This window comes from Zalophus californianus, chromosome 10, assembly GCF_009762305.2.
Source record: "Zalophus californianus isolate mZalCal1 chromosome 10, mZalCal1.pri.v2, whole genome shotgun sequence".
Classification (NCBI taxonomy): Eukaryota; Metazoa; Chordata; class Mammalia; order Carnivora; family Otariidae; genus Zalophus; species Zalophus californianus.
Genome location: NC_045604.1, coordinates 90,929,463 through 90,955,240, shown reverse-complemented (window position 1 = coordinate 90,955,240; position 25,778 = coordinate 90,929,463). Strand labels below are relative to the sequence as shown.

General features: G+C 53.1%; 1 protein-coding gene and 1 non-coding gene across 2 annotated transcripts; one reads left to right on the top strand and one right to left on the bottom strand.

Moving 5' to 3' along the window:
* The first annotated feature begins 977 nt into the window (after positions 1-977).
* Positions 978-19,876, top strand: SDR42E2 (short chain dehydrogenase/reductase family 42E, member 2). The gene is made up of 12 exons (XM_027612428.1): positions 978-1,031; positions 2,955-3,668; positions 4,183-4,278; positions 6,304-6,361; positions 7,023-7,141; positions 7,855-7,930; positions 10,641-10,723; positions 12,289-12,426; positions 12,987-13,052; positions 14,839-14,902; positions 16,451-16,524; positions 19,576-19,876. The coding sequence occupies exons 2-12, from the start codon at positions 2,991-2,993 to the stop codon at positions 19,813-19,815; spliced, it is 1,692 nt and encodes a 563-aa protein (XP_027468229.1). The 5' UTR covers positions 978-1,031; positions 2,955-2,990; the 3' UTR covers positions 19,816-19,876.
* Positions 19,877-24,796: 4,920 nt separating this feature from the next.
* On the bottom strand, positions 24,797-24,878 carry TRNAL-UAG. Its single transcript has one exon. It is a non-coding gene; the product is annotated as a tRNA-Leu (tRNA).
* Between the last annotated feature and the right edge of the window lie 900 nt (positions 24,879-25,778).

The window sequence follows — 25,778 nt, the reverse complement described above, 5'->3', positions numbered from 1 at the left end:
GCCTCTAAAACTGGGCCAAAACAGAGTTGTGAGGATTCAGCAAGATACCTTATCACCAGGCACATAGCATGTACTGGCTAAGAGTTTCTTTTCTCTTCCCTACACCCACCTATGCTCACGGAGGAGGCTCCAAAAGGTGAAGCCTTTCCAGTAGCCTCTTCAGACCGAAGTGACCAGGCCTCCGTGTTCCCGGCTCAGAGTCAGTCCTCAGAGCGCCTCTATAGCAGACCAGCTGTGGGCCGCATGCCACCTGCTAACGGCTTCTCCAGGGAAGATGTGATCCAGCGGGGCCCCAGCGCAAGGGAAAGGCCAGCACTGAAGAAGCCCCCATTAAACGTGGGATGACCGCATCAGAGCACGGATGTACCCAGAGATGGGCGGGAGAATACAAGAAAGGAAGGAAGACAGATTGGTGCATGGGAGGCAAGAAAGATACATGGAATGAACTGGATGCATGGAAGGCTGGATGGATAGGTGGAAAGACAGAATGACGGATGGAGAGACGAACGGATGAACGGACACACACACAAAATATGTGGGGAAATGGATGAACAGGCAAAGAGGCGGATGGAAAAATAGGTGGGGTGATGAATAGGTGGCCGAGGAAGAGGGGCGGGAAGGCAGGAAGCGTCAGGCTGCCCAGAGAGGAACGTGTGGGGGAACAGACAGATGGGGAAGGGGGTCAAGAAACAAACATTGTTTCTTGGGGTTCGAGGACCATTGTGCGGCAGGACAGGCCCCGCCCGCAGGGGCTTTGCGTCCTCTCCCCACCCGCAGCTAGACCCATTGCACCCCCTCCCTGTTCAACCAGCCTCAGTTTCCCCGCTGTGAGAGCCTGCGGCCGCCGCCCCAAACAACGCCGGAGGCGCGGGAGGGGCGGGCGCGGGGCGGGGGCGGGGCAGGGGCGGGGGCGGGGGCGGTCCCGGACCGGAGCCCAGCCCGGCCCCGCCCCGGGAGGCGGCCGCCTGGCAGCTCAGAGACCGTGGGCGCAACGCCGCCGGGAGCACGCAGCGCCGCGGGGGCCGAGCTGGGTGAGCGCAGCGGGGGCTGCAGGGGGCTGCCGGGGTTCCGTGGGCAGGGGGCGCGGTGGGGGGGGCCGGAGGACACGCCCAGAGGTGCCGGGGCCGGGGCTGCTCTCAGAGTCGGGGGCACCCTCTCCTGCCCGTCCCTGTGAGGTCGATGCGGCCGGGGTGGGTCCCTGACGCCCGACCTCCAGTTCCCTTCACCAAACCCTACTTTGGGTCCCCAGTGACCTGGATCCAGGCCGACCCATTTATTGAGATCCTATCAAAGTTCGCGAATGTTCTCTGAGCCTCAGTTTCCAGCTCTGGGTGATGGGAACAGTAGCCTCATGCTCAGGACTGCCAGGAGAATTCAGTGCCGCCGCGGCGCTCCCAGATGCAGAAGAGAGCTCTTAGTGAATTCATGCAGTCAGCTGTTACTCACCATCTGCTCGACCCAGCGCTGGTGCAGGTGCTGGGGGCACTGCAGTGAACAAGGCCCTCCTGGAGCACGCTTTCCGGTGCTTTGCCAAGGGCTCTGGCATCTGGTCTTTCATGACCACCCCCTGAGGTAGATGGAACACCAGGGTTATTTGGGTCCATTTTACAGCTGTGGATACCAAGGTGCAGTGAGGTTTTAAGGATGTTGCCTAAGGGCACACCCAATCTTCATCACAAAAAGAAGCATCCCCATAGGCTAGCAAGATGGTTCTGGTCCCAGAGACCAGTCCCCGGAACAGAGTCCTGGGTAGAGAAAGGCTCCACTGTGGGGCTGCGTCCTCTCCCCTCCCTACAGGGGAATTAGACTCATCCCCTGTGATGACTCAGATTTGGGGTGTCTCCCCTCTGTTAAACCCATGAGTGCCAGTGTTTGTGCGGGGTGTGACCGGGTCCCTCACCTGGAACTTTGGAGTGCAGGGCAGTGACAACAGAGACTGAAAGATACAGTCCCTATAGCTGTCAGGGTCCCTGCCCCATGACGCCGCCTGCAACAGCCACGGGGCTCATCACTCAGTCACTCAGTGCCCATTCTTTTCTACAGCCAGTAGGCATCATGCAGGGCAGAGACACCATCTCTATATCCGCAGGGCCTGGCAAACGGCTGGCCCACCAGTCATGGTTGCTGCCATGATTAATGATGATAATGATGATCATCTGACCCCTGGTGGACGCCTTGTCTTCAGGTGGAGCAGGAAGTGGGGTGGGATGATGATGGTGACAGTGACTGACAGCCTGGCTCGTTTCAAGTCTGGAGTGAGGACAGCAGGACGCTTGGTCCTGGACCCCAGGGTTCACGCACCTGACCCTGAAGCCAGCAGAGGGCCTGGACAGACCTGTACTGCCAGCCACCTGTGCAGGTGGGGGGGCCCTGGGAGAACCAGAGGCCGCAGGTGTCGGGGTAGAGGCAGTGCGGCCCTCGGAACCGCGTGCGGGGCTCCAAGCACAGAGCCCTTTTGGATCCCACGCAGATCCCTTCTCCTCATCTCCTCCATTCTCTCTCCTTCGCTCCTCTCCGTCCTCCCCTCCCTCCTCTTCCTTCTACCTCTTTTTCCAGGAAGCCCTCCCCATCTTCCCAGTCAGAAAGCAGTCACCCCCCAGTCTGGTGGGGTTCCCCTGGGCCTGATTTGATCTGTCTTCCTCTGGTACTACACGGGAACTGGGATTTTAAGGAACTGGTAGAGAAATCAGGAATGCTTGGTATAAACCTCAGCTATGCAGTGTGACTTTGGGCCTCAGTTTCCAAAGCCGTAAAACCCAAGGCCTGACTGCCTTTGTCTCTGACTCTCTCGGAGGGAGGCAGCAGCTACCTTGAAAGTTCTCAAAATTCTGCAAGGGACAGGTTCACTGGGAAGTCAGAGCATCTCTAACCCTCACCAGGAATTCTCCTTAGTCTGATAATCCACATGACTTGAGACAACTCTAGAATGTTCTTTCTTTTGTTTTCCTCTACAGGTGGACAGATCCTCGGTCTGCATGGTTCATTAGAGGATGAAGCCCAACCCAGCAGGCTCCTCCTCAGAGGCCTGCACAGCTGTAGGCCGGGGCGAGAAGAGCTGCCCTGTCTGCCAGGCTTGGGGAGGAGTCTCAGGCCTGGGGTCTGAGTCAGGGCCTGGGCCTGGGCTGGGTGTAGTTCCAGGACCTGGACCAGGGCCTACTACAGTTCTGGGGCCGGGGCTGGGGCTTGGTGCTGTGTCCAGACCTGGGCCAGGGCCTGGTGTGTTTCTAGAACCTGGACCAGGGCCTGTTGCTGCTTCAGGACCTGGACCAGGGCCTGGTGCTGTGTCTGGACATAGGCCAGGGCCTGGTGCTGCTTTAGGACCTGGGCCGGGTCTGGGGCCTGGGCCAGGAGCTGGGTCAGTCCCTGGGCCGGTACCTAGGCCAGGAGCTGTACCATTACCTGGGCCAGGGGTAGAGCTTAGGCCCAGACAGGAGTCTGGAACTGGGCCCAAACCCAGTGAGCCAGAGACAGCCCCCACATCAGCACCACAGCAGAAGACTCAGGCCACACACAGGCAGGCCCCTCAGCAGAAGGTTCTGGTGACTGGAGGAGGAGGCTATCTGGGCTTCAGCCTGGGCTCCAGCCTGGCCAAGAGTGGCAGTTCTGTCCTGCTGCTTGACCTCCGCAGACCGCAGTGGGAGCTGTCCCCGGGGACCGAGTTCATCCAGGTGCAGTAATGAGTGTCTTGGGGGCGCTGGTGGTGGAGGTGTGGGGACCAGCCCAGGCTGGCGGTGGAGGTGTGGGGACCAGCCCAGGCTGGCGGCGGAGGTGTGCGTCTGATGTGAAACCAGTGAAGAGCACAGGCTCTTGGAGTGGGACTATTTAAGTTTGACCCCTTCCCCGCCGGGCAGCCATGGCCACAAGGCTCCATGTCTCTGAGTTTCCATGTCCTCATCCAGGAAAGAAGACTTCACAAGGGTCTTATGGGGAGTCAGTGAGACAGCGTGCATAAAAACAGCAAGCACAGCCCCTGCAACTTAGCTTGATAAATGGGGCCGGTGGTGATGATGAAGCCAAAGAGGCCCTGTAGAATCATATGGTAACTCTTGCCCCACAGCTTCTCCTACAGGTGCTTGGCCAGGGTGGGGTCAGAGGACCAGCTCTGGGACCTGGCAAGGTACACAGTTGGTATCTCTGCCTCGGACCCAAACCCCTTCCCCATCTCTTCCTTCTCTGTTTCAGGCGGATGTCCGTGATGAAGAAGCCCTGTATCGTGCCTTCGAAGGGGTGGACTGTGTCTTCCACGTGGCATCCTATGGAATGTCTGGTGCTGAGAAGGTGAGCCCCCCCACATACAACACCTGGAGTTAGACAGAGCAGGGTTCAGATCCTGGTTCTGCCCACACACCCCGCTTCATGCCGTGTATTCATTATCGCCCTTCACCTAATCCAGGAAGGATTTACATGATAACCAGTCTGCGTTTTGCATCCATGGGACCAAATGCCAGTTCTTTTGCTTTCTAGCTGTGGGACCTAGGGCGAGTTAACTTAACCTCTCTGAGCCTCTGTTTCCTCACTTGTACTAGTATTCATGTCAGAACCTCCTCAGTGTGAGGGTACCTGTCAAAACATACAGATACCCTTAGGCTCCGAAATCACACTGTGCTTATATTTGCTGCATTGTTCATAACAACAAAACACAGGAAGTAACGTCAGTTACTATGCCCATCAGTTAAGGACTACTTAAATAAATTGTAAGGTCTCCATTGAAATTCTATGCAGCCATTCAGATGAATGAGGTAAGTCAGTATGTACTGATAATAGAATAATTTCCATGGTGCAAAAACAGTGTTTGATATCCTGTTTGTAAAAAAAAGAAGCAGCAGCAGCAGCGGCAGCTAGGATAAATATTTATATGCCCACACATGTGTATGTGCTGATATTAATAAGTATAGATTATGTCTAGAAATACACGGACTGTAACAGTAAAGGTGGTTGCCTCTGTGGGGGGGTGGGGGTGGGAGGGAAGGCAGGGAATCAGGAGTGGGAAGGAAATTTTCTTTTTCCTGTACACCCTTTTTACTGTTTGAGGGTGTACTGGGTGTACACCCTGTTTACTGTTTTTTTAATATTCTATTTTTTTTATTTAATATATTTTTTAGTATGTTATTTATTGAGAGAGGGCGAGGGGGAGAGGCAGAGGGAGAGGGAGAGAGAGAGAATCTCTCAAGCAGACGTGGCACTGAGACTGGAGACCAATAGAGGGCTCGATCCCATGACCCTGAGATCATGACCTGAGCTGAAATCAAGAGTTGGTCGCCTTGGGGCGCCTGGGTGGCTCAGTCGTTAAGCGTCTGCCTTCGGCTCAGATCACGACCCCAGGGTCCTGGGGTCAAACCCTGCATCGAGCTCCCTGCTCGGCAGGAAGCCTGCTTCTCCCTCTCCCCCTCCCCCTGCTTGTGTTCCCTCTCTCGCTGTCTCTCTGTCAAATAAATAAAATGTTTAAAAAAAAAAAGAGTCGGTCGCCTAACTGACTGAGCCACCCAGGCGCCCCATTTGAGTTATGTTTAACTTTGCAATTGTATTACCTATTAAAAAAAAAACTGCAATGAGAATAAATATAGTTTAAAAATTGAGGCAGAACCCACCTCCTGGTTCGTTGTGAGAATTTTTTTTTTTTTTTTAAGATTTTATTTATTTATTTGAGAGAGAGAGAATGAGAGATAGAGAGCACGAGAGGGAAGAGGGTCAGAGGGAGAAGCAGACTCCCTGCTGAGCAGGGAGCCCGATGTGGGACTCGATCCCGGGACTCCAGGATCATAACCTGAGCCGAAGGCAGTCGCTTAACCAACTGAGCCACCCAGGCACCCCGTTGTGAGAATTAAGTGAGATGTAAAGGCTTCATCCTGTCCCAGGAAACACAAGCAGGTCTCTCTGTGTAGACACAACCTCGCTAGAGCATGAACAGTGTTACCCTGTCTGTCTGACAGCTAAGGAAACCCAGACTGCCAGAGTGAGGAAATGATCCAACACATTTTGGGTCCCTTTTCTGTGTCACACACTGTACCCGGACCTGCCACGGGTGTATTCAATCCTGCCCACTACTCGAGGGGGTCTGCCATCACTTTACAGACGAGGGAGCTGAGGGCCAGGCACGGGATGGAACCTCTGCTGGCTGCCCCGGGAGACCGTGGCAGAGCTGGGCCCCGGGGCCCAGGGCTCCTGCACTCAGATCCCTGCTGCTGAGCCAGACATCCTGCGGCCCCCGCCCGGCCCCACCCTAAGCCCACCTTACAGCCTCAGTGGCTCCTCGAGGAGGTCTGAGCAGCACCACCACTTTCCCAACTCCCTCTTGTCTTTTAGCTGCAAAAAGAGCAGATTGAGTCTATAAATGTTGGAGGCACCAAACTAGTGATCAATGGTAGGCGCTCAGAGCTCCGTGTGACCTGCTGTGTGTTTCCTGCTTCTGTCCCCTTTCCTGCCACAGGCCCAGCTCTGGGGTCGGGGGAGGGGAAGAGAGGTGGGATCCTCCTCCCCTCCCCCTGCCCACCCCAGCGGAGGGCCTGTGGGCAGCACATCCTAACTGTACTGCGGACCTGCCCGGGCCCCCATGTGGGGGGGTCAGTGTGGCCACAGCCTGTCTGGGGACACGGGCAGCATGGGGTTTGCATTTCAGGGATTAAGGGTTAGAAAAGTCACTGAAATACAAGACCCACATCCGAGTTCTCTGGGCATGTGGCATCCTGTTTTTCTCTCTGATTCTAGAGTGTCTTTTTTTCTGTGTCCCCATCGAGTGAGACTTTCCTCTGACTGGTCTGCTGCAAGGTAGCTCAGGGGCCATGGCCATACTGAGGAGGAGTGAGCCAGCCTGGCCCCCAGGGCCCCACAGAGCAGGGATTGACCCAACCCCCTTCCCTCCTGAGCATCTCTAGATTCTGGGCCAGGGGCCAGGATGTGTGTCCAAGACTGGGTCCCAGTGGGCACCTCCTCAGCCAACTCCCGCTCATGCTGGCCACGTGTGTGTGCGTGTGCGTGTGCGTGTCCGCGCGCGTGTGTTGCTGTGTGCGCCCCTGTCACTGCAGTCTGTGTCCGTCGGCGGGTCCCAAGGCTCATCTACACCAGCACGGTCAATGTCGTGTTCGGCGGGAAGCCCATAGAAGAGGGTGATGAGGACTCTGTGCCATATTTCCCACTGGAGAAGGTACGTGGCTTCCAGGAGAGGTGGGCGGGGCCACTGGGCTTGGGACACACAGCCCCAAGGGCAGGGATGGGTGGAAACTGGGGTCAACCTCACAACTCCTGGTGAGTCCCATGAAGAAGGGGTCCCCAAAACTGAGTAGCACAAGCCTCCTATTTCAGCTGGTCATGCCAGCAGGGCGTTTGCAATCACACAGACCTGGCCTTGAGCCAGCCCAGCCATGTTCTACCCGTGGGACTCTGCACAAGTCACTTTACTCTGAGCCTCTTTTTCTTCATCCGGCCGTGACCACTCCACCCCGTGGGTGTGTGGCGAGCAGGAAATGAGATGATGTATGTGAAAAAGCCATGGACACTAAAGAACCACATGGAAATAGTCCATCCAGCCCACGTGCGGCATCCGCATCCCAGAGCAAGCCCTGGGGGCCGGCAAGAGCCTCCCTGAGTAGAGGGACCCTGGTTGTTGTCACTACTCTGAGCTCTGCTCCTGTCGCTCCCACCCCAGGGGGAGAAGAAAGGCACGGGGGCTTAGGCCTTGGCCATTTCCCAGGCACAGGGGCTTGGGCCTTGGCCATTTCCCGGGGGGGGGTCCCCAGAATCCGACCCCTGTGTGGTCTGAAGCAGAGGGGCAGGCCTAGTGCCGGGTGGGCTGGGCAGGCCTCCCCAGCAGGGTCGCTGACCCCTGCCTGGTGGCTCCCTTCTCCCTTCCTCTGGCAGCACGTGGACCACTACTCACGAACCAAAGCCATCGCTGACCAGCTGACCCTCATGGCCAATGGAACACCTCTCCCAGGTGAGTATCGTGGGGCCCCGCTGACGCCCCCAAAGTGCACGGGGGAGTCTGGCTTTTAGCTTCTGTGTCTCTGAGGCTCACCTTCCTTCGATAGGACAGCTCCCCAGGGCCTTCGTCCCTCATCACTCCACAAATTCTGAACACCTGCTGTGTGCCCAAACCCCACTGGGGATACGGTCTCTAGAAAGTCAGGTCCAGTCCCTGTCCTCGTGTTGCTCACGGTCTTGAGTGGACCAAGAGACCAGATAGAAGTGGGTGTTTTTTCTGCCATGTAGGAGTGGATCTCTCCACTCTCTCTCTCTCTCAAATAAATAAATCTTAAAAAAAAAAAAAGAAGACTATGGACAGGTGTCAGTATGACACAGTAGCTGCTCCCACACGCTGGCTCAGACCAAAGTGAGTTAAAATCCAGACACCACCACCTCTTGGCTTTGTGATGTGATCTTGGGCAATATCCTTTTTTCCATGCCTCAGGTTCCTCATCTGTAACAAAATGAGGATGATAGTGGAATCTACCTCGAAGAGCTTTTATGAGAATAAAATAATAACAGGCAATTGCCTGTTTAAAAGGGAAGAAAAAAGAATATGGACGGTGTGCATTTACCGAGCGCTTACTATATGCCTGGCCCTATTTTACATGCTAATTTTATATGCAAGGTTCTCAGTAACTCTTTACAGTATCCATGTGAGCTAAGAACCTGAGGGATCCCCTGCTTTCCAAACACAGGAGCCAGATTGATTTGGAGAGTGAGGGATGCTTGCAACTATAATCCGTGGATTTATGGGGGAAGAGGCTGAGGCTGAGCGGTGAACTGACTTCGTTAAGGTCACATAGCTATTAGGTGGCAGAGGTGGGATTTGAACCACCCCCCCCCCTCCCCGGCCCCGCCACACCAGGGGGGTCTAACACCAGAGCCTGGAGCCTGGATCTGAACCATCATGCTTCACTGTAGCCACAGCTGAGCAGACCATTGAGCATGGGTTTTTTTCCCTAAAATCCTCCCCACCCTACCCTGGCACCCTGGACCTATCAGGCCTTGCCCGCTGATCCCAGTGGGAACACACATCCAGCTGTGTTTTCCCAGGGGTTTGACCCTGGGTAGTTGACTTCTTTTCTCTGCCTGGGGCCATCTCTGGCTGGACCAGCAGCCTGCAAACCAGACACTTAATCCTTTGGCCAAGAATTATTTATATGAGCATCCCCAGCTTTCCGTGGTCAGGAGTCATGGATACCCTGGGCTCCGCCCTTCTGTGACGTAGCTGCCCAGCGCCCCGCCTGCCAATGTCAACTGCAACCAGACCTCCCCCCAACCATGCCTAGGTGACCCAGAGTTTAAAATTAGCTGCAGGTTGTTTACAGAAAAGCTCACCTGATACCTGCCTTCCAGGAGTCCAGCCATGGTCACCCTGGGTGATTTCCAGTCCCTGCTAACACAAGCTGGTCCCTGAGACTCTGCCTCTAACCTGGCATGGAGGGCCCCGGTCTCTGAAGCAGAGCCCCAAGACTGCAAATCTCAGCTCAGTACAAACGGGACAATGGACGGCAAACTTGGTGGCTTAAAACTGAAATGTCTTCTCTCATGGTTCTCACAATTCACAGTCGGGTGTGTGAGACCAAGTTGGGCTGCACTCCCTCCAAAGGCTCTAGGGGAGAACCTCCTTGTCTCAGCAGTTTATGGTGGCCCCACTCATTCCTTGGGGTCCACATGTCTCTTCTCTGTGAGTCCCTTATAAGGACTCACGTTGGATTTGGGGCTCACTGGATAATCAAAGATGATCTCATTTTGAGATCCTTAATTACGTCTGCAAAGACACTCTTCCAAATCCAGTCATATCCACAGGTTGCAGGATGTGGACATATCTTTTCGGGGGCCACCACTCAACCCACTATACTGGCCTCATGGTAAAGTGAGGATGTTGGTGGGGAAGCAGTCAGGGTGTTGGGCTATGACCCAAGACACCAGCCCTGGCTAAGTTGCTGGGAAAAGGAACTTATAGTGGAAGGCTGTGGGATCGTTTCTGGAATATATATTTCCAGAAAAATGACTACCAGGGCTTGGAAAGGATAGGGTTGGAGAAGCTCCAGGGACTGGGTGGCAGGAGCTGGTGACCAGTCTTTTCAGGGTGAACCCACTCGTAGGAATTTAGATCCTGGTGTCGGTGATGCTGAGAGTCATGTTCTTGGGTGAGAATATGTCATGGACCTGGCTTGGGTCCCATGGCCACCACCTCAGGAGAGAGTGAGGCATCTGGCGCATCCAGACTGACAGCCCCCTAAGACCTTGTGCAGTGGGGGAGGGGCCCCCAAAGGAAGATGGTGTACACTGTAAAATGGGCTCAGTTGACTCTCAGGGGAGTCAAAGGAAATTACATCTATTGAGTGCAGGGTAAACTCATGGGCCGCATACATATCTGCATCCAGGTCTTACCACTGGTTACTGGCCTGTGAGCATCATGAGAGCAGGGACCATTTCTTGGTTACCCTTGGATTCCCGGGGTCCAGTGCTGGGGGTAGAGGTTGGGCAACCTCTGAATGTTGTTTGTTAAATGACTAACAGATTGAGAATAATTGAATAAGGAAACCCCAAGGGCCAGTCTTCCCTGCTAACCTGTCCAGGCAAGGACCGGAAGGTGTGGACAGCATTTCTGTGTGTCTCTCCCTGCTGTGCCACCCCTCCCCAGGCCCCTGACCACCCTCCTTGTGTCCTAGGAGGAGGCACTCTGCGGACGTGTGTGCTCCGGCCCCCAGGGATCTATGGCCCTGAAGAGCAGAGGCACCTGCCCCGCGTCGCGGTATGTCAGCCCGGCCCCGGGCCTGAGACTCAGGATGAGTCTGGCTGCTGCGTGCATGGATTGGGGCCCTTCTGGTCCACAGTCACTGTGTTGGTCTTGGGGCAACATCCTGAGCCTGGGGCTCTTAGTTCTGGGAGCTGTCCCTACCCCTAGCAGACCCACCAGGAACAAAGGTCTCAGTGTGTGCCTGCCAGGGTTAGGTACAGGTTGGGGAGTTCTGGAGCTATGACCCCAAAGAGGCAGAGGGAGCCTGTTGTCCCTACTCAGATGTGGGCTCCTGGTGGCCAGATGGCTCATCCCGTGCTGCCAGCACAAGGGTCTTCATATAGGAAGCCCCTCTCCAGGGAGAGTCAGGTGCCAGCAATAGAGCTATGAGGGACTGTAGGCCTTGTCCTCAGATTGCTCACAGCCTGGTCGGGAGACAGGCGGTACCGTCACAGAACCAGTGTGGCCAGGGCTACGTGGAGGGAAGAACGAGAATATGGGAGTACACAGAGGGAGCCTGGCAGGGGAGGTCCAGGATGATGCCTGTGCTGTTTGGAAAGGGAAGAAAGAATGAACCAAGGAAATGGGGTGGGAGAGGGAAGGTGGTCCAAACGTGGCAGGCAGCTTGGGTACAAACCCGGAATGAGAAACGGTGCTGCTCTGGGCTTTGCGACAGATCAGTGAGCAAAACAGACGATTCCTGCCCTTGTGGGGCTTATATTCTCACAGGAGATGGGTAATAAACATGATACATGATAAAGGGTGTTTGAAGGTGCAAGGTGCGTTGGAAAAATAACGGAAAGGCGGAGCAGGGTGTGGGAGCTGGGCGCCCAGGCAGCCGGGGAGCCTCATCGAGCTGGTGGCAGTGTGCATCACACCAGGTTGTAGGGATAGCCTTCCAGGCAGAGGGAAGTCAGAAGCCCTGAGATGGGAGCCTGCTGCACACGCTGGGGGGAGCCCGTGTGTCTGGAGCTGAGTGGGCAAGGAAGTTCATAGCAGACAGTTGGAGGGTAGCTGGGCCAGAGCAGAAGGGCCCCCTCGGCTGTTGTCGAGACTTCTTTTGGCAGCGTGGGCATCCAGAAGATTCTGAGCAGGGAGACACAGGATCTAAGATTCAGGGGGATCCCCCTGGCTGTGTGGAGAACAACCGCAGGGACCGTGGGTGGAAGTGGGGACCAGTTTGGAGGCTCTTTTGGTCTCCAGGTAGAAAAGAGGGGCAGCAGCTGGGGCGGTGAGAAGCAGGGGGATTCTGGACAGAGTGTAATAGTTGAGCCAACTGGATTTGCAGATGAGTTGGACATGGAATGGAGAGAAGGGAAGGCCAGCGGAGGCCCCAGGGTTTCAGCCTGAGCGGCGGAGTGCTGTCTAGTGAGGTGGGGGGGTGGGGGGGACTTGATCAGGAGCTGGAAGGTTAGGCACTCGCTCCAGGACACGGACAAGTGGCCACCACATGGAGACGTCGGGACGTGGGTCTGGGGCAGAAGGGTCTGGCCTGGTGCTAGAAATGTGGGAGCCATCGTCATATAAATGGTATTCAAAGCCACTCCAGGCTTGAGTCTGTGTTTATCACCCGCCTCCAGAGCCACATCAAGAAGAGGCTATTCATGTTCCGATTTGGGAACCGCAGGACGCAGATGAACTGGGTCCACGTGCACAATCTGGTGCAGGCACACGTGCTGGCAGCTGAGGCCCTCACCACGGCCAAGGGCTACGTGGCCGTGAGTCTCCTGCAGGGCTGTCCCCACCTCCCCCACCAGCTGGCTGCAGACAGGGCACCCCATCCCTAGGGGACTGCTGGCTCACACACATTTCTCCCCAACTCAAGATGGTCGGTGGGACCGTAGGCTCAGGGAAGCTCGGGGTGAGGGGGTCTTTATAGAGCATCATTAGCTCCTTGCAGCGACCCTGTGATGTAGGTGTTGGTGGTCCTGAAGTCATGGTCACCAAATGCTAAGCATTTTATATACACCATCCCATGTAATCTTCACAACAGTCCAAGAGGGAGAACCTGTTATTTTCTTCCCGTTTCTCAGATGAAGGAACTGAGGTACAGAGAGGTTAAGTGACTCTATTGAGGTCACACAGCTAGTCAGGATGGCAGTCTCAGAATTCAAAGGGAATTGCCCAGGTCTGTCCCCAGGGCTGGGGAATGGCCATGACTCCTCAGTGGCTGCTCAGGAGAATTGGGGAGATGGGGCAGCTGCCGAGCCATCTGAAAGGGTGGGGTCAGGCTGGGGGGCAGATGCCTCACTGTCCCCTTCCCTGTGTGTCCCCTCAGAGTGGCCAGGCATACTACATCAATGATGGGGAGAGTGTCAACCTCTTCGAATGGATGGCCCCGCTGGTAGGTGTCCAGACATCACCCACCCCCACCCCGGGTGAGGATTCAGGGATTCTGCACATCTTCTCTCGTCATCCTTTCCTCCATCCAGAAAATCAGAAGCTTTCACATTAGAAACCAGCTCTGGTGATAGTGTCCACTGGGCAACACTGGAACTGGCTAGAGCTGGGTGTGGCTGCCCCTTTGGGGGGCCATGTACTCCCCTGGGTTGCCATAGTCCCTCCCAGCCTGACTCCTGATTTATGTTGACTTGCCCTGCGCATGTTTGCTTGTGACGCCCCCATACAGTATGACAAAGCTCCACAAGGGGTAAGTAGAAGGTAGACTGAAGCACAGAGGGAGGTGTTGGCCCTGGGGCTTCCTATGCTGCCGCCCTTCAGAGAACCCTGGCCTCCTCATCCAGTACCCTACAGACCCCTTCTTGGGGCCAGGGCTGCCTGGAAGGGGTCGACCAGCAGCCCTGCGCTGGACGATCCATCCTGTGGCATTCAGGCACATCAATGTCAACAGCTTTATTGAGATATTATTCATATACTGTACGATTCACCTATTTAAAGCACATAATTTGATGGCTTTTCATATATTCAGAGTTGTGCAACCATCACCATAATCAATTTTAGAACATTTCCTCATCCTCCAAAAAAGAACCCCCCCCAAATTATGCCTTTACCCCAACTCCACCCCTAGCCCCATACAACTCCTAGTCCACTCCCTGTTTTTGTAGACTTGCCTCTTTGGACATGTCCTGTAAGTGAGATCATACAATATGTGAACGTTTCTGTTAGGCTTCTTTCATTTGACCTCATGCCTTCAAAGTGCATCCATGTGTAGCCTGCATCCTATCAATATTCATTCCGTTCTATTGCCAAAAAATATTCCCTTCTAGGGATATACCACATCTTGTTAATCTTTTCATCAGTTGATAGAAATAGGGGTTTTTCTACTTTGGGGCTACTGTGAAAATGCTGCTGTGAACATTAGTGTATACATATTTTGTGTACATACGTTTTCATTTCCCTTGGGTGTGTGCCCCGGGGTGGTAGTGCTGGGTCTGGTGGAAGCTCTCTGTTTAAATTTTTTTTTTAACATTTTGTTTATTTATTTGGCAGAGAGAGAGCGACACAGCGAGAGAGGGAACACAAGCAGGGGGAGTGGGAGAGGGAGAAGCAGGCTCCCTGCAGAGGAGCTCCATCCCAGGACCCTGGGATCATGACCTGAGCCGAAGGCAGACGCTTAACGACTGAGCCACCCAGGCGCCCCCGTTTAAATTTTTGAGGAACTGCTGGGCGCCTGGGTGGCTCAGTCGTTAAGCGTCTGCCTTCGGCTCGGGTCATGATCCCAGGGTCCTGGGATCGAGTCCCACATCGGGCTCCTTGCTCAGCGGGAAGCCTGCTTCTCCCTCTCCCACTCCCCCTGCTTGTGTTCCTGCTCTCGCTGTGTCTCTCTGTCAAATAAATAAATAAAATCTTAAAAAATAAATAAATAAATTTTTGAGGAACTGCTGCACTGTGCCTATGCCTTTGGCTGTAGGCAGATGTCAGGAGTCACTAAATGATGTGAATGATCCCAGGTTAAAAACCGACCCATGCATTTAAGTCCAACTTGACTTTTCTAGATCAAAGCTTTCCATTTCAAGACTGGCGCAGGGTTGGGGCTGGCTGTGGGGTTTTTTTCCCCCTTGGGTGGCCAGGTGGTACCTCTGCTCACCCCCAGGGTAAAGAGAACATGTGGCCTTTCCACACCGGCCCCCGGAAGACCTGTTCTCATCTCGGGCCATGTTTCCTTGCAGTTTGAGAAGCTAGGGTACAGCCAGCCCTGGATCCAGGTGCCTACTTCCTGGGTTTACCTAACAGGTAAGGAAAAGAGTGTGTGTAGTAAAATCCCTCCATGAGCCGGGTACATATGCATCACCTCATTTCAGACCCAGGGCCAGGACTAGGTGGAGGTGAGTGAGGCACTGAGGGCGCAAAATCTCAGGAGACCATCACTCTCGTGGGCAGGTGCTCCAAGCCCAATTGGCCCTTGCCCGGCAGCCTCCTCACCCTCATCCTGGCCCAGTATAAACCCTGTCCTACCTGCAAGGTGGGTGTGATTGGGCCACCGTGAGAAAGCGGGACAGGCAGAATTCACACCTGGGCTTGGCCAGCCCCATGGCCTGTAGTGGAAGGCATCATGCCAGTCAGGCAGAGAGGGAGCCCTGGGGCCGCCTTCTCCCCTGAGGTCACCCCGAAGTCAAGGCTGTTTTTGGAGTATGTGAAGTTTCCTCCTCACCCTTCAGGTCAGCCTCTAACTCTCACCACCCTGCCCCCCATCACCACCTCTGCTGGCCTCCTTCCAGCTGGAACGCAGAGCAAGCACCAGGCACAACATGGTCAGCCCGAGGGGACAATGACCCTCAAGTCACAAACAGCTGCATTCCTGGCAGACCTTAGCTATAGATCTGTTCTATTTTAAATGCAGTGGGATGCTTGCCATTTAAAGCAGGGATCTGCCAACTTTTGCCCACCAGGCCACACATGCGGGGTGACTTCTCATGTCCAGCGTTGCCACAGTGATTGATGCTCTTTGACCCACAGGTGGGAAAAGATCAGCCATGGGTTCTGGTAGTTTTACAGGATTGTATATACATTTCCAGTTCCTCTTGAGCTAACTATCACCCCCGAGTTCGTAACCCTGGCTGCACATCTGAATCACCGGGGAGCTTATAAAATATCAAAATGCCTCAGTGGATCCCAGACCCACTACATCAGCAGCAGCAAGAGGAAAGGGGCGGTGGGGGGCATGAGCATTTTATTTTATTTTATTTATTTTTAAAGATTTTATTTGAGAGAGAGAGAGAATGAGAGAGAGAGAGCACGAAAGGGAAGAGAGTCAGAGGGAGAAGCAGACCCCCCGCTGAGCAGGGAGCCCGATGTGGGACTCGATCCCGGGACTCCAGGAACATGACCTGAGCCGAAGGCAGTCTTTTAACCAACTGAGCCACCCAGGCGCCCCGGGAGCATGAGCATTTTAAAAAGTGGTCCAGTGTGCCACCCAGATTGAGAACCTCTGCTCCAAATTCTCTCTCCTCCTCAAGAGACCACACTGGAATAGGAGTGAGTGAAAGGAGGAGGCATGATTTGAGCTGTGAATCTGCTCTGCTTTATTTTCAAATGTCAGTCCTTTAATATTAATGACAACTTACTTGTGACACATTTCACAGCCAAACAAGGCACCCCGGCGTGTGCTGAGACCTACTGATTTAAAGGAATTCAAGGACAGGGGAATTTGGCAAAGTGAAGAGATGCGCCCCCCCCCCCAGCAAAGCAAATAATGCCCCCAACTGATTTGTCCCCGAGGGCCTCCCCAGAGCTTGCACAGAGGGAGGCGCCCTGGTCATTGGCCCCTGTCTCCCCGCACAGCCGCAGTGATGGAGTATTTGCACCTGGCCCTGAGGCCCATCTACAGCGTCCCCCCGCTGCTCACCCGGAGCGAGGTAAGGGGGCTGCTTCTGGGGTGGTTCCTGTTCTACACCCCCACTGGCCCCACCCCTCACCCCTTTGATGCCATAACGGGATGCTTGTCTGAGGTCTCAGAACCTTCCAGGTGGGCTTCTTTAGAATCGTCCCAACGTCTGGGCTTTTTCTTAGGCTGTGCTCTCTTGGTCTGAAATGCGATGAGCCTGGAGCCTGTCACTCATCCCTGTCATTTTGTTCTTAAGCAGCGTATCTTCGCTGCCAGACTGGAGGCTCCCAAAGGCAGGTTCCGTAACATTCACGTTTTTGAATGCCACCCACTGGCGCCACCAACGCTCAAGACAACGTGCACATGGAGCCTAGTGGCTCTAGGTGCACCATGCTTACTGAATAATAAGTATATATTAAGTGCCTACTGTGTCCAGAATACTATTCTCAAATGCTGATGATGCAGTTTTCTATTAGCACATATAGTTTTTAAAAGAGGACTTTTAAAAAACATTTTATTTGTCAGAGAGAGAGCACAAGCAGGGGGAGAGGCAGAGGGAGAAGCACTCGCTGAGCGAGGAGCCCAATGCAGAACTCCCATCCCAGGACTCTGGGATCACGACCTGAAACGAGGGCAGACGCTTAACCAAGTGAGCCACGTATTTATTTAGAGAGAGCGCGTGCAAGTGGGGGGAGGGGCAGAGGGAAAGGGAGAGAGACTCTCAAGCCGACTCAGCGCTGAGCACGGAGCCCTACTCAGGGCTCAACCTCATGACCCTGGAATCATGACCCATGAGATCATGACCTGAGCCAAAATCAAGAGTCGAACCTTAACCAGCTGAGCCACCCAGGCGCCCCTAAAAGAGAGGATGTTTTAATGAAGATTATAAAGTGTTTGGCATTACTTGCAAAATCCTCCTAGTTCACACTCTCATCTGATTCTCTCTAATGTCCTGCTAAGTTAGGAAGGGCAAGAGATTATGATCATGTTTTATGATAAACTGAGCATTAGAGAAGTTAGTGACTTGTCCAAGGCCACATGGTTCTGGCATTGGCTTCATACTCAAGCTCAGTGCTGTCTGACTCAGAGAGCATGGGCCACAGAAAGAAGCACTTCCCTGTGGTTTCTCCTTTGGGCCATCCAGACTCCCAGAGGAAAGGGAATGACAAGAGTAGCCATCTATTGAGTGATGGATATGCCAGGCATTGTGCTTTATCTCATTTCATTTTCACTACTAAATTGTAGATTGTTATTTCCATTTCCAGAGGAAATGAGACACACAGGGCTGAAATAACCAACCCATGAGTATTCACTTAAGTAGCAGAGCTGACATTCGAACCCAGACCAGACCTAAATGATTTCAAGCTTAACCATCAACTTGTGAAATGACTCAGGAATCACAATCATGTAAATTAGCTGCCGATGTGCCACTGAATTGTGGTTGGGTGGGAATTAACACCCCCCGACCCCCCTCTGGTTTCACTTACAGGTTTCCCAGTTCAGCGAAGGGGTAAAGGATCCCCACTTAGCTAGGGAGGTTTCTGGGCGCTGTGGCTCAGGCGCTCTCTGCTGGTCAGTCTGTGACATACCAAGCAGCCCTCCAGTTTCAGTCTGATTCATTGAACATTTTTGAGCACCCACTGTGTGCCAGACATTGTGCTAAGTAGTGGAGACAAGACATAGCCCTTGCCTCAAGGGGCTCACAGTCCAAAGGGAAAGACAGCTCCGTAACCGGGCAACTCAGCACACTGTGATAAGAGTTATACTGGAGGAAACTATGAGGAACTTCAGAGCACACGGAAGGGGCACCTAAGCCAGTTCTGCGGAAGTTAAGGGGACTTCCCAAAGGAAGGTGACATCTAAGCCTGAGAGCAGTGTGTCCAGGACCCTGCTGATCTAGTTTCCAGCTGTATCCCCCAAGGTCCTGAACTTACTACCTGGGGCAAAAAGGGACAAGACTGCCCTCTCCCCCACAAGCATACAAGACCAGCAGCTTAGGGGAGCCTGGGTTACCCAGTCGTTAGGCTTCTGCCTTCGGCTCAGGTCATGATCCCAGGCTCCTGGGATCAAGCCCCGCATTGGGCTCCCTACTCTGCAGGAAGCCTGCTTCTCCCCCTGCTTGTGTTCCCCTCTCGCTGCCTCTCTCTGTCAAATGGATAAATAACTCTTAAAAAAAAGATCAGCAGCTTGGCCAGAGGGGCTGTTTCATTGCCATGGGAGAATCCAGCAGCTCTCTCCAACCCCTTCCCAGGGTCCAGCTGAGGAACAATAGAGGAAGAAATGAGGTGGGAGGGCATCCTCCCAGTCCCAGCATAGCAGGGAAGAGGATGGGCAAGTCGCTTAACCTGTTTTCTTAATTTTTAAATATGCAAAGAGAAAAAAAAAGCAAATATGTAAAGAGGAGATGGTGGTAGTACCATCTCAGGGGATTAAATAAGCTAAGGCCTAGAAAGGATTTAGCCCAGGCCAAGCACAGTGCCTGTTCAGTTATTGACAGCTATCTGTTCGGCCCTGGAAACCTATGAGCCCCAGCAGTGGGAAGAAACGCAGCCCAGAGCCTGGAGAGTAATCGCTTCTGTATAATTGAATTCCTCTCTTTGGTAAGCTTAACCAGGGAGGGCGCAAGAAGGCTGCGCCCTGGGGCTGTGGCCAGAGAAGTCTAGAGCATTTCCTGGGGTCATTTTTCTGGAGAGCAGGACCCAGGCCACAGACAGGGCGGTCAGCTTCTCCTAGTGCATACCCAAGAATGTGCAAGTGCTGGCTGAGTCCCAGCACCGTGCTAGGCCGGGGAAGGGAAAGTGCAGAGGTGGGACCTTCACTTTTGGGGGACTGAGAAGTTCAGTTAGGCTGGGGGAGATGCAGAAGAGGCCTCCTGGAGGAGGCGCCCTCGAAGAAAATGGAGATGGGATGGAAAAAAGGAAATCTTCCCTGAGGAGGGCATCGCAGGAGCAAGATCCAGCTCACGGATTCTCTGAAACTGAGGGAAACCTCTGCCCTCTTTTCCTTTTCGGTAAAACAAGGTGGAGTGTGCTTCCCACTCGCAGAGCCCCGCCCCTCGGCAACCCCGCCTCTCTCCCCGCAGGTGCGCAGCGTGGCGGTGACGCACACCTTCCAGATCGCCAAGGCCCGCGCGCAGCTGGGCTACGCGCCAGACAAGTTCAGCTTCGCCGACGTCGTGGAACAATACGTGCGGTCCACGAGCCAGCGGCCCTGCGGCTGTTCGGCGCGGACGCTCCTACGGCTGCTGCTCGGACTGCTGCTGCTGCTCGGGCTCTTCGCCCTGGCCCTGCACCTGCCAGGCCTGCAGCAGTACATCGTCTGAAGCTCGTCACTGGCCAGACTCGGCTCCTGCCTCTGCTCCATCTTCCGGGCTTGGCCCCGCCCGTTTCCCCGCCCCCACCCCGCCCCCACCCCGCCCCCTGGGCTTGGACCCGCCCCTGGGTCTTGACTCCGCCCCTGTCCTGCCCTCCGGGCTTGGGCTCGCCCCCCGTACCCTTGCTCCGCCCACACCCCGCCCTCTGGACTTGATCCCGCCCCCTGAGTCTTGACTCCGCCCCAGTCCTGATCCCCGGGCTTGCGCACGCCTCTGCTCCGCCTCTTGAGCCATGGCCCTGCCTTCTGGGTCTTGGCCGGGCCGGGTTACTGAGCAGGTAGCCGCACAGCCTCGTCCGCCTTCCCGGCCTTCACCCCCATCTCTGCCCCGAATTCTCCCCTGCTCTGGTTCCGCCCTCTTTCTGGCCCGACCGGTAGGATTGCGCCCTCCCCTTCGTTTCTCCTTCCGACTGGCCCTGCTCCTCCCTCTGGATCTGGTCCCTCCCCTCTTCTAATTGTAATTCGGCAATAGCCCCGCCCTCTCCCTCTCTGACTCCCCGCCCCTCTCCAGCCACGCCTCCTAGGTGAGTTCCTGGGGCCTGGCCGGAGTTGTCTCTAGCGGCCAAATGCAGGTCTGTTTGCAGTTTTCCCGGTCTGCTGCTCCCTCTCTAGGGACACTGGACCCTCCTCGCCGCTCAGACTCCTCTGTGCTTGTCCTGAGATCATCTTGAGATGTTGGAATAGACTCATTCTAGGAGAATTGCTTTTGATCTGCTGCTACCTTAATGTTTTGGGTTCACTCAGTCATGCATATCTCCGTGTGTGTTGATAGTCAGGGTTGGAGGGTCACCTGAGGCCCAGGCTTCTGCCTAACCCAGCCTAGCCTTTTTGGGTTTCCGGCTTACTAGCCTGGGGCTGACTTAGCTTAGTAAGCACAGGCTTCTGTACCGGCAAGGATCTAAACCAAAACAAAACTTTTTAAGGTGGTCAAAAGGTATAAACTTCCAGTTATAAAATAAAGAAGTCATGGTGATGTAATGGTGACTATGGTTAATAATACTATATTATATATGTGAAAGTTGCTAAGAGAGTAGATCTTAAAAATTCTCCTTAAAAAAAAAAATTGTAACTATATGTCTTGATGGATGTTAACTAGACGTGATCATTTCACAATATATACACAAATCATTATGTTGTACATCTGAAATTAATATGTGTAAGTTATATCTCAAAAAATAACTTTTTAAAGAACTGGGCCTTTTGAAAAAGTACCAATATAATTATAATGGGAAGAGTTAGAATTTATTTTGGTCCTATTTTATAATTTCATATTTCCTCTACTTGTTAATAAGGGGGCAGTGGTGATCACCATAATCTTTAATGTTTAAACCCACAAAATTTCTTAATTGAGCCTTGCTCTCCAAAGAAACACCCCTCCCCATTGTCTTGGTATTAATTACGAGTACCAGGCTATCTGGGTAAATATATCCATGTAGATATCATAGTGTGCACACGCACATTATGGCAGAGAAGAAAACCATCACAAGCCTAACAACACCTGTGGCGGAGGGGAGTGAATGTGTTAGAGCCAACGTGGCCATCCCCCATGTATCCCTCTCTGCGGAACAATTAAGAAAGTTTGGGAAGCAGCTGAGAAGCACATGCTCCCCTTTGCCCGGTTGAACTGCACGTGTGCATATAATTTTTTAAAAGCTCCGTGATAATCCTTTATGTCTGTTTAACGCTTGACCGTTTGAAAGGGCTTTCATCTATCTGCTTTTATTTAATTCTTAGGGCCACCCTTACAGTAGGGTTTATTGTTCCCATTGTATAAATGAGGAACTTGGCGTTATATCTAACTTCGAAGTGGACGACGTGGGGGTTCCTCCTCTGCAGCTGGAGTCATTTGGAGGAGCTGCCCAAGGCTCACCAAACACCACACTCGGTGATGTCTGCTCTTCTGCATCCCAGCCATGTCAGGGCTTCCTTTGAGCTCTGGCATCTACCTTGGGCCATTTGGGGCCAGCAGCCCTTGGGCTTCCTTTCTTCTTAGTAACGCACGTGCCTCTAAACTCACTACCTTCTTCTCTGACTTTCCTCTCTATCAATCCTGAGAAACCTGTGCTCAGGGCACGGAACACAGGCTTTACTGTCCACATAATCTTCTACATCTTTTGTCTTCTGCCAAAACACAGCTTTTGAAAAACAAAAGGAGGATCCATTTCTTTGTTTTCTGGATTTCTCTAAGTCCTCACTTTCCCTAGCTACACTCTGGGCCTGGGGGCAGTGTGGGTCACTCTGCCAAGAAAGCATCCCTACTTTTTGTGTGTCTTGACCCACTGGAAAAGGAGTCCACTTTGTCCACCCAACGGACAAACTGAGTTCCCATGAGGACTTTAGAGGCTGCCCAGGTAACCAGCCCTCCGTGCATGAGGTTCTGAGAGAAGGAGGTCCTAGCTTACTTGGAAACACTGAGTAGAAGCAACGTGAATGCAGAAAACAGAGCTGTCACTGTGGGCAGCCAACCCAAATGTACCATCAGGGTGAATTCATAAGTTTCCCACTGTGGGTGCTGAAACTATTCCCTGTTGTAGACCCAAGGCTGGGTGTCTAAAATATCCTCCAGTTTCAGAGTGCCTGGCTGGCTCAGTGGGAGGAGTGTGTGACCTTTGACCTCAGGGTTGTGGGTTCAAGCCCCATGTTGAGTATAGAGATTACAAAAAATAAATTTAAAAAAATATCCTCTAGTCTCTCTCATCTTAAAAATATTCCCCCCTGAGTCCCCATTTCCTGTCTCAGTACTGCTCCTTTGGCTCTCCCCCCTTCTCAAAATCAAATTTTGTGATGAGTTGCCCACACTTATGTTTATTTCTTCTCTTCAACTCATTCAAAAATGGCTTTTTAAAGTTTTTTTAAATATTTTATTTATTTATTTGACAGAGAGAGTCACAGCAAGAGCAGGAACACAAGCAGGGGGAGTGGGAGAGGGAGAAGCAGGCCTCCTGTGGAGCAGAGAGCCCGATGCAGGGCTTGATCCCAGGACCCTGGGATCATGACCTGAACCAAAGGCAGACACTTAATGACTGAGCCACTCAGGCACTCCTCACTGCCTTCCCTTTAAGATGATATTCCTCAGGACTCTGTCTTGGCCCCTCTACCCGCCCCCCCCTGCCGTGTACTCCTCCTGAGCAAGTCCGTCCATTGCCATGGCCTCAGTCTCCACCACCTCCCAAAGCCGTATCATTTGTTCAGTGTTCTCTTGACCTCCAGACTTCTGTGCCCAACCTCCTACTCAAGCCCATGTCCCACATCTCAAACTCAATGTGAATCAAACGGAATCATCTTCTCCACGAACTCCTCTTCATCCTGTGTTCCCTCCTAGGGAGAGGAGAGGCACCTCCAGTGCCACCAGCCAGGGGCTCAGGTCCCAAACCTGGTCATCACTCTTGACATGCTCTTCACATCCTCATCAGGGAGTTCTCTCAGATCACTTCCAAAAGGTCTGTCTCACCCTTTGTGTCCTTCCCACCATCACAACCATGGTATAAGCCATTCTCCTTGCTCCTAGACAGCTGCGGTAGACCTTGAATGGACCCCCCTCTTCCTGTTGCCAGAGGGAACTTTCTAAACCCAAAATTGGAATATGCCACCCTCCCACTTTTTTTTTTAAGATTTTTTAAATTTATTTATCTGAGAGAGAGAGAATGAGAGACAGAGCACAAGAGGAAAGAGGGTCAAGCAGACTCCACGCTCAGCGGGGGAGCCCAATGTGGGACTCGATCCCGGGACTCCAGGATCATAACCTGAGCCCAAGGCAGTCACTTAACCAACTGAGCCACCCAGGGGTCTGTTACCCTCCTACTTAAGACCTTTTGATGGTTTTCCATTGCCCTCAGGATGAAGTTCAATGCTTCAACGGGGCCTTCATGACCCTCCTTGCCTAACAGGTCAGCCTCATCCCTTGCTGGCAGTCGGTCCTCGCCGCTCTCTGCTCAGCTGCCCTGAATTGCCTTCAGAGCATCTCAAACACACCAGGCTCTCATCTGCCGCTAGAATCTTCCACATGCTGTTTCCCTTCCTGGGACTCCTCTCTCCCACCTTCACAGACCTAACCTCTCAATTTCAAGTCCCAGCTAATTGTCACCTCCTCAGTTGGCCCTGAGCCAGGTTAGCATGCACTTTAGAAGACTCCTCACAGGTGTAATTTGAAACTACGGCAGCTGTAAAAACTGAGTGAGTAGACTTGCCTACCTTGTGTGCTCTGTAGCCTCAGGATGAACTTGGTTTCTGGCACACAGTAGACCTTTCATACATAGTTATTGAATAAATAAATAAATAGATGAGAGGCCCCTGAGCCAAGCCTGAAGACCAACTATGAGATGGATCAATGAAGCTGGGACTCCACGGTTGCTAACCCTACGTGGGACAGGCCCTCTGATGCCCCGGCCTTTCTGTAGGGTCACCTGACATGCTTCTACCAACAGAGATTTGTGGAGTCAGCTGGGGCTCTCCGTAGGACACAGAGGGGGCTGGAAAGGAACCTTCCCTATTGGAAAGGAATTCCTCTCAATTATGACCTAACACAAGTCATAATTAAAATCAGCCCGCCTAACGTTTGTCTTTGCAGGGTAACGAGGTCTGCTCCCTCTTATCAATCCTGAGAAACCTGTGCTCAGGGCACGGAACACAGGCGGCCTCCAGCCCTGGAGCATTAAATTAAAGATGTAGGCAGTCTGCTGGAAACTATTAAAGTTATCTCAGATGCTTTTCCCTTGGAAATAAGGAGACGCTTCTGGTTTTGATTTTTACGTAGCCGGATTGGTGGGTTTGTGCACAGAAGAGGGCCTGGGCTGCGGTTTCTACCTTCTTCCGTTTGCTCTCCATTCCCCCTTTTTTTTTAAGAGCGTAGGAAAGGGGCAAAAAGGAAGAGCCTTTGGGAGAGGATGACAAACAAATTGAAGAGTTCAGGAAAAGTGAAACCATCAAGGGTATGGCAGCGGTGGGATTCGAACCCACGCCATCGAAATGACTGGAGCCTAAATCCAGCGCCTTAGACCACTCGGCCACGCTACCGCCCGTCACAGCCCTTTCCACTGCAACTATATTAGTTTAATGACGTAGCGTCTCATGCTCCGTGGCCCCACCCTCTTGGGTTTGCGCATGCCCAATATGAGCCAAGTGTTCCTGCGCTTGTTAAGGTGTCTTGGTCCGTGGCTCCCTTCTGCGTCTTGGAATCATAGTACTTTTTTGATTGGCACCAAAAACTGCGGTCGGAACGCAGCACTAAAAGGGAAAGAAGAGTTCCCAGCTGTTAAACATTAATATGCAGTCCTCACGTGTGTGTGCGTTGGATTTGCCGTGCGCGTCGTATACTGTCTGCAGCCACGTGGGGGCGGTACCGCGCTGTCCCTTCCTCCCTTTCGGGGCTGGGGGTCCCGCGGGGAGCATTGCTCTGTACAGAACCCGGCTGGGACCCCATCTTACGGACTCGCCATCCCTACTCCAGGTCAGCTCTGCAAGCCCTAGGTGGCCCCATGGTCCCTGCCACCGCGAGGTGAGAATCACCGGTCCAGGTGAATGTTGTTACAATGAATATTGTTACGGATTATTAGCATATTGGGCTCCCTCAAAGGTTCCTCTTGTCTGCCTATTAGGAAGGGAGAAACTGAAGTGCAGAGAGGCTAAGTGACTTGTCTCAGATGCCCCAGGACCCAAGATTCCCCTCCCAAGACCCAAGACCCAGGTTTCCCCTTCTGTGCAGGCTATTTTAGGGTTTTCGGTTTTTAATGCAATAAATACAGAGCAAATAAATATACAATACGTAAGTACATAGCAAATTTCTATCTGCCATCACCCAAAATTAATTAACATTTTGTATATTTGCTTCAAATGTTCTCTCATAAAAAATACACTGAACCCTATATATAGATAAGATTCAAGTCTCTTGATACTCTCAAGTTCGATTCCCCTTCC

Bases quoted from the DNA above. Each gene is read 5' to 3' on its own strand.
- SDR42E2 (XM_027612428.1), top strand. From the start codon at position 2,991: ATGAAGCCCAACCCAGCAGGCTCCTCCTCAGAGGCCTGCACAGCTGTA. The intron at 3,669-4,182 runs GTGCAGTAATGA...TCTCTGTTTCAG, and splicing joins CGGGGACCGAGTTCATCCAG to GCGGATGTCCGTGATGAAGA. The intron at 14,903-16,450 runs GTAAGGAAAAGA...CTCCCCGCACAG, and splicing joins TTCCTGGGTTTACCTAACAG to CCGCAGTGATGGAGTATTTG.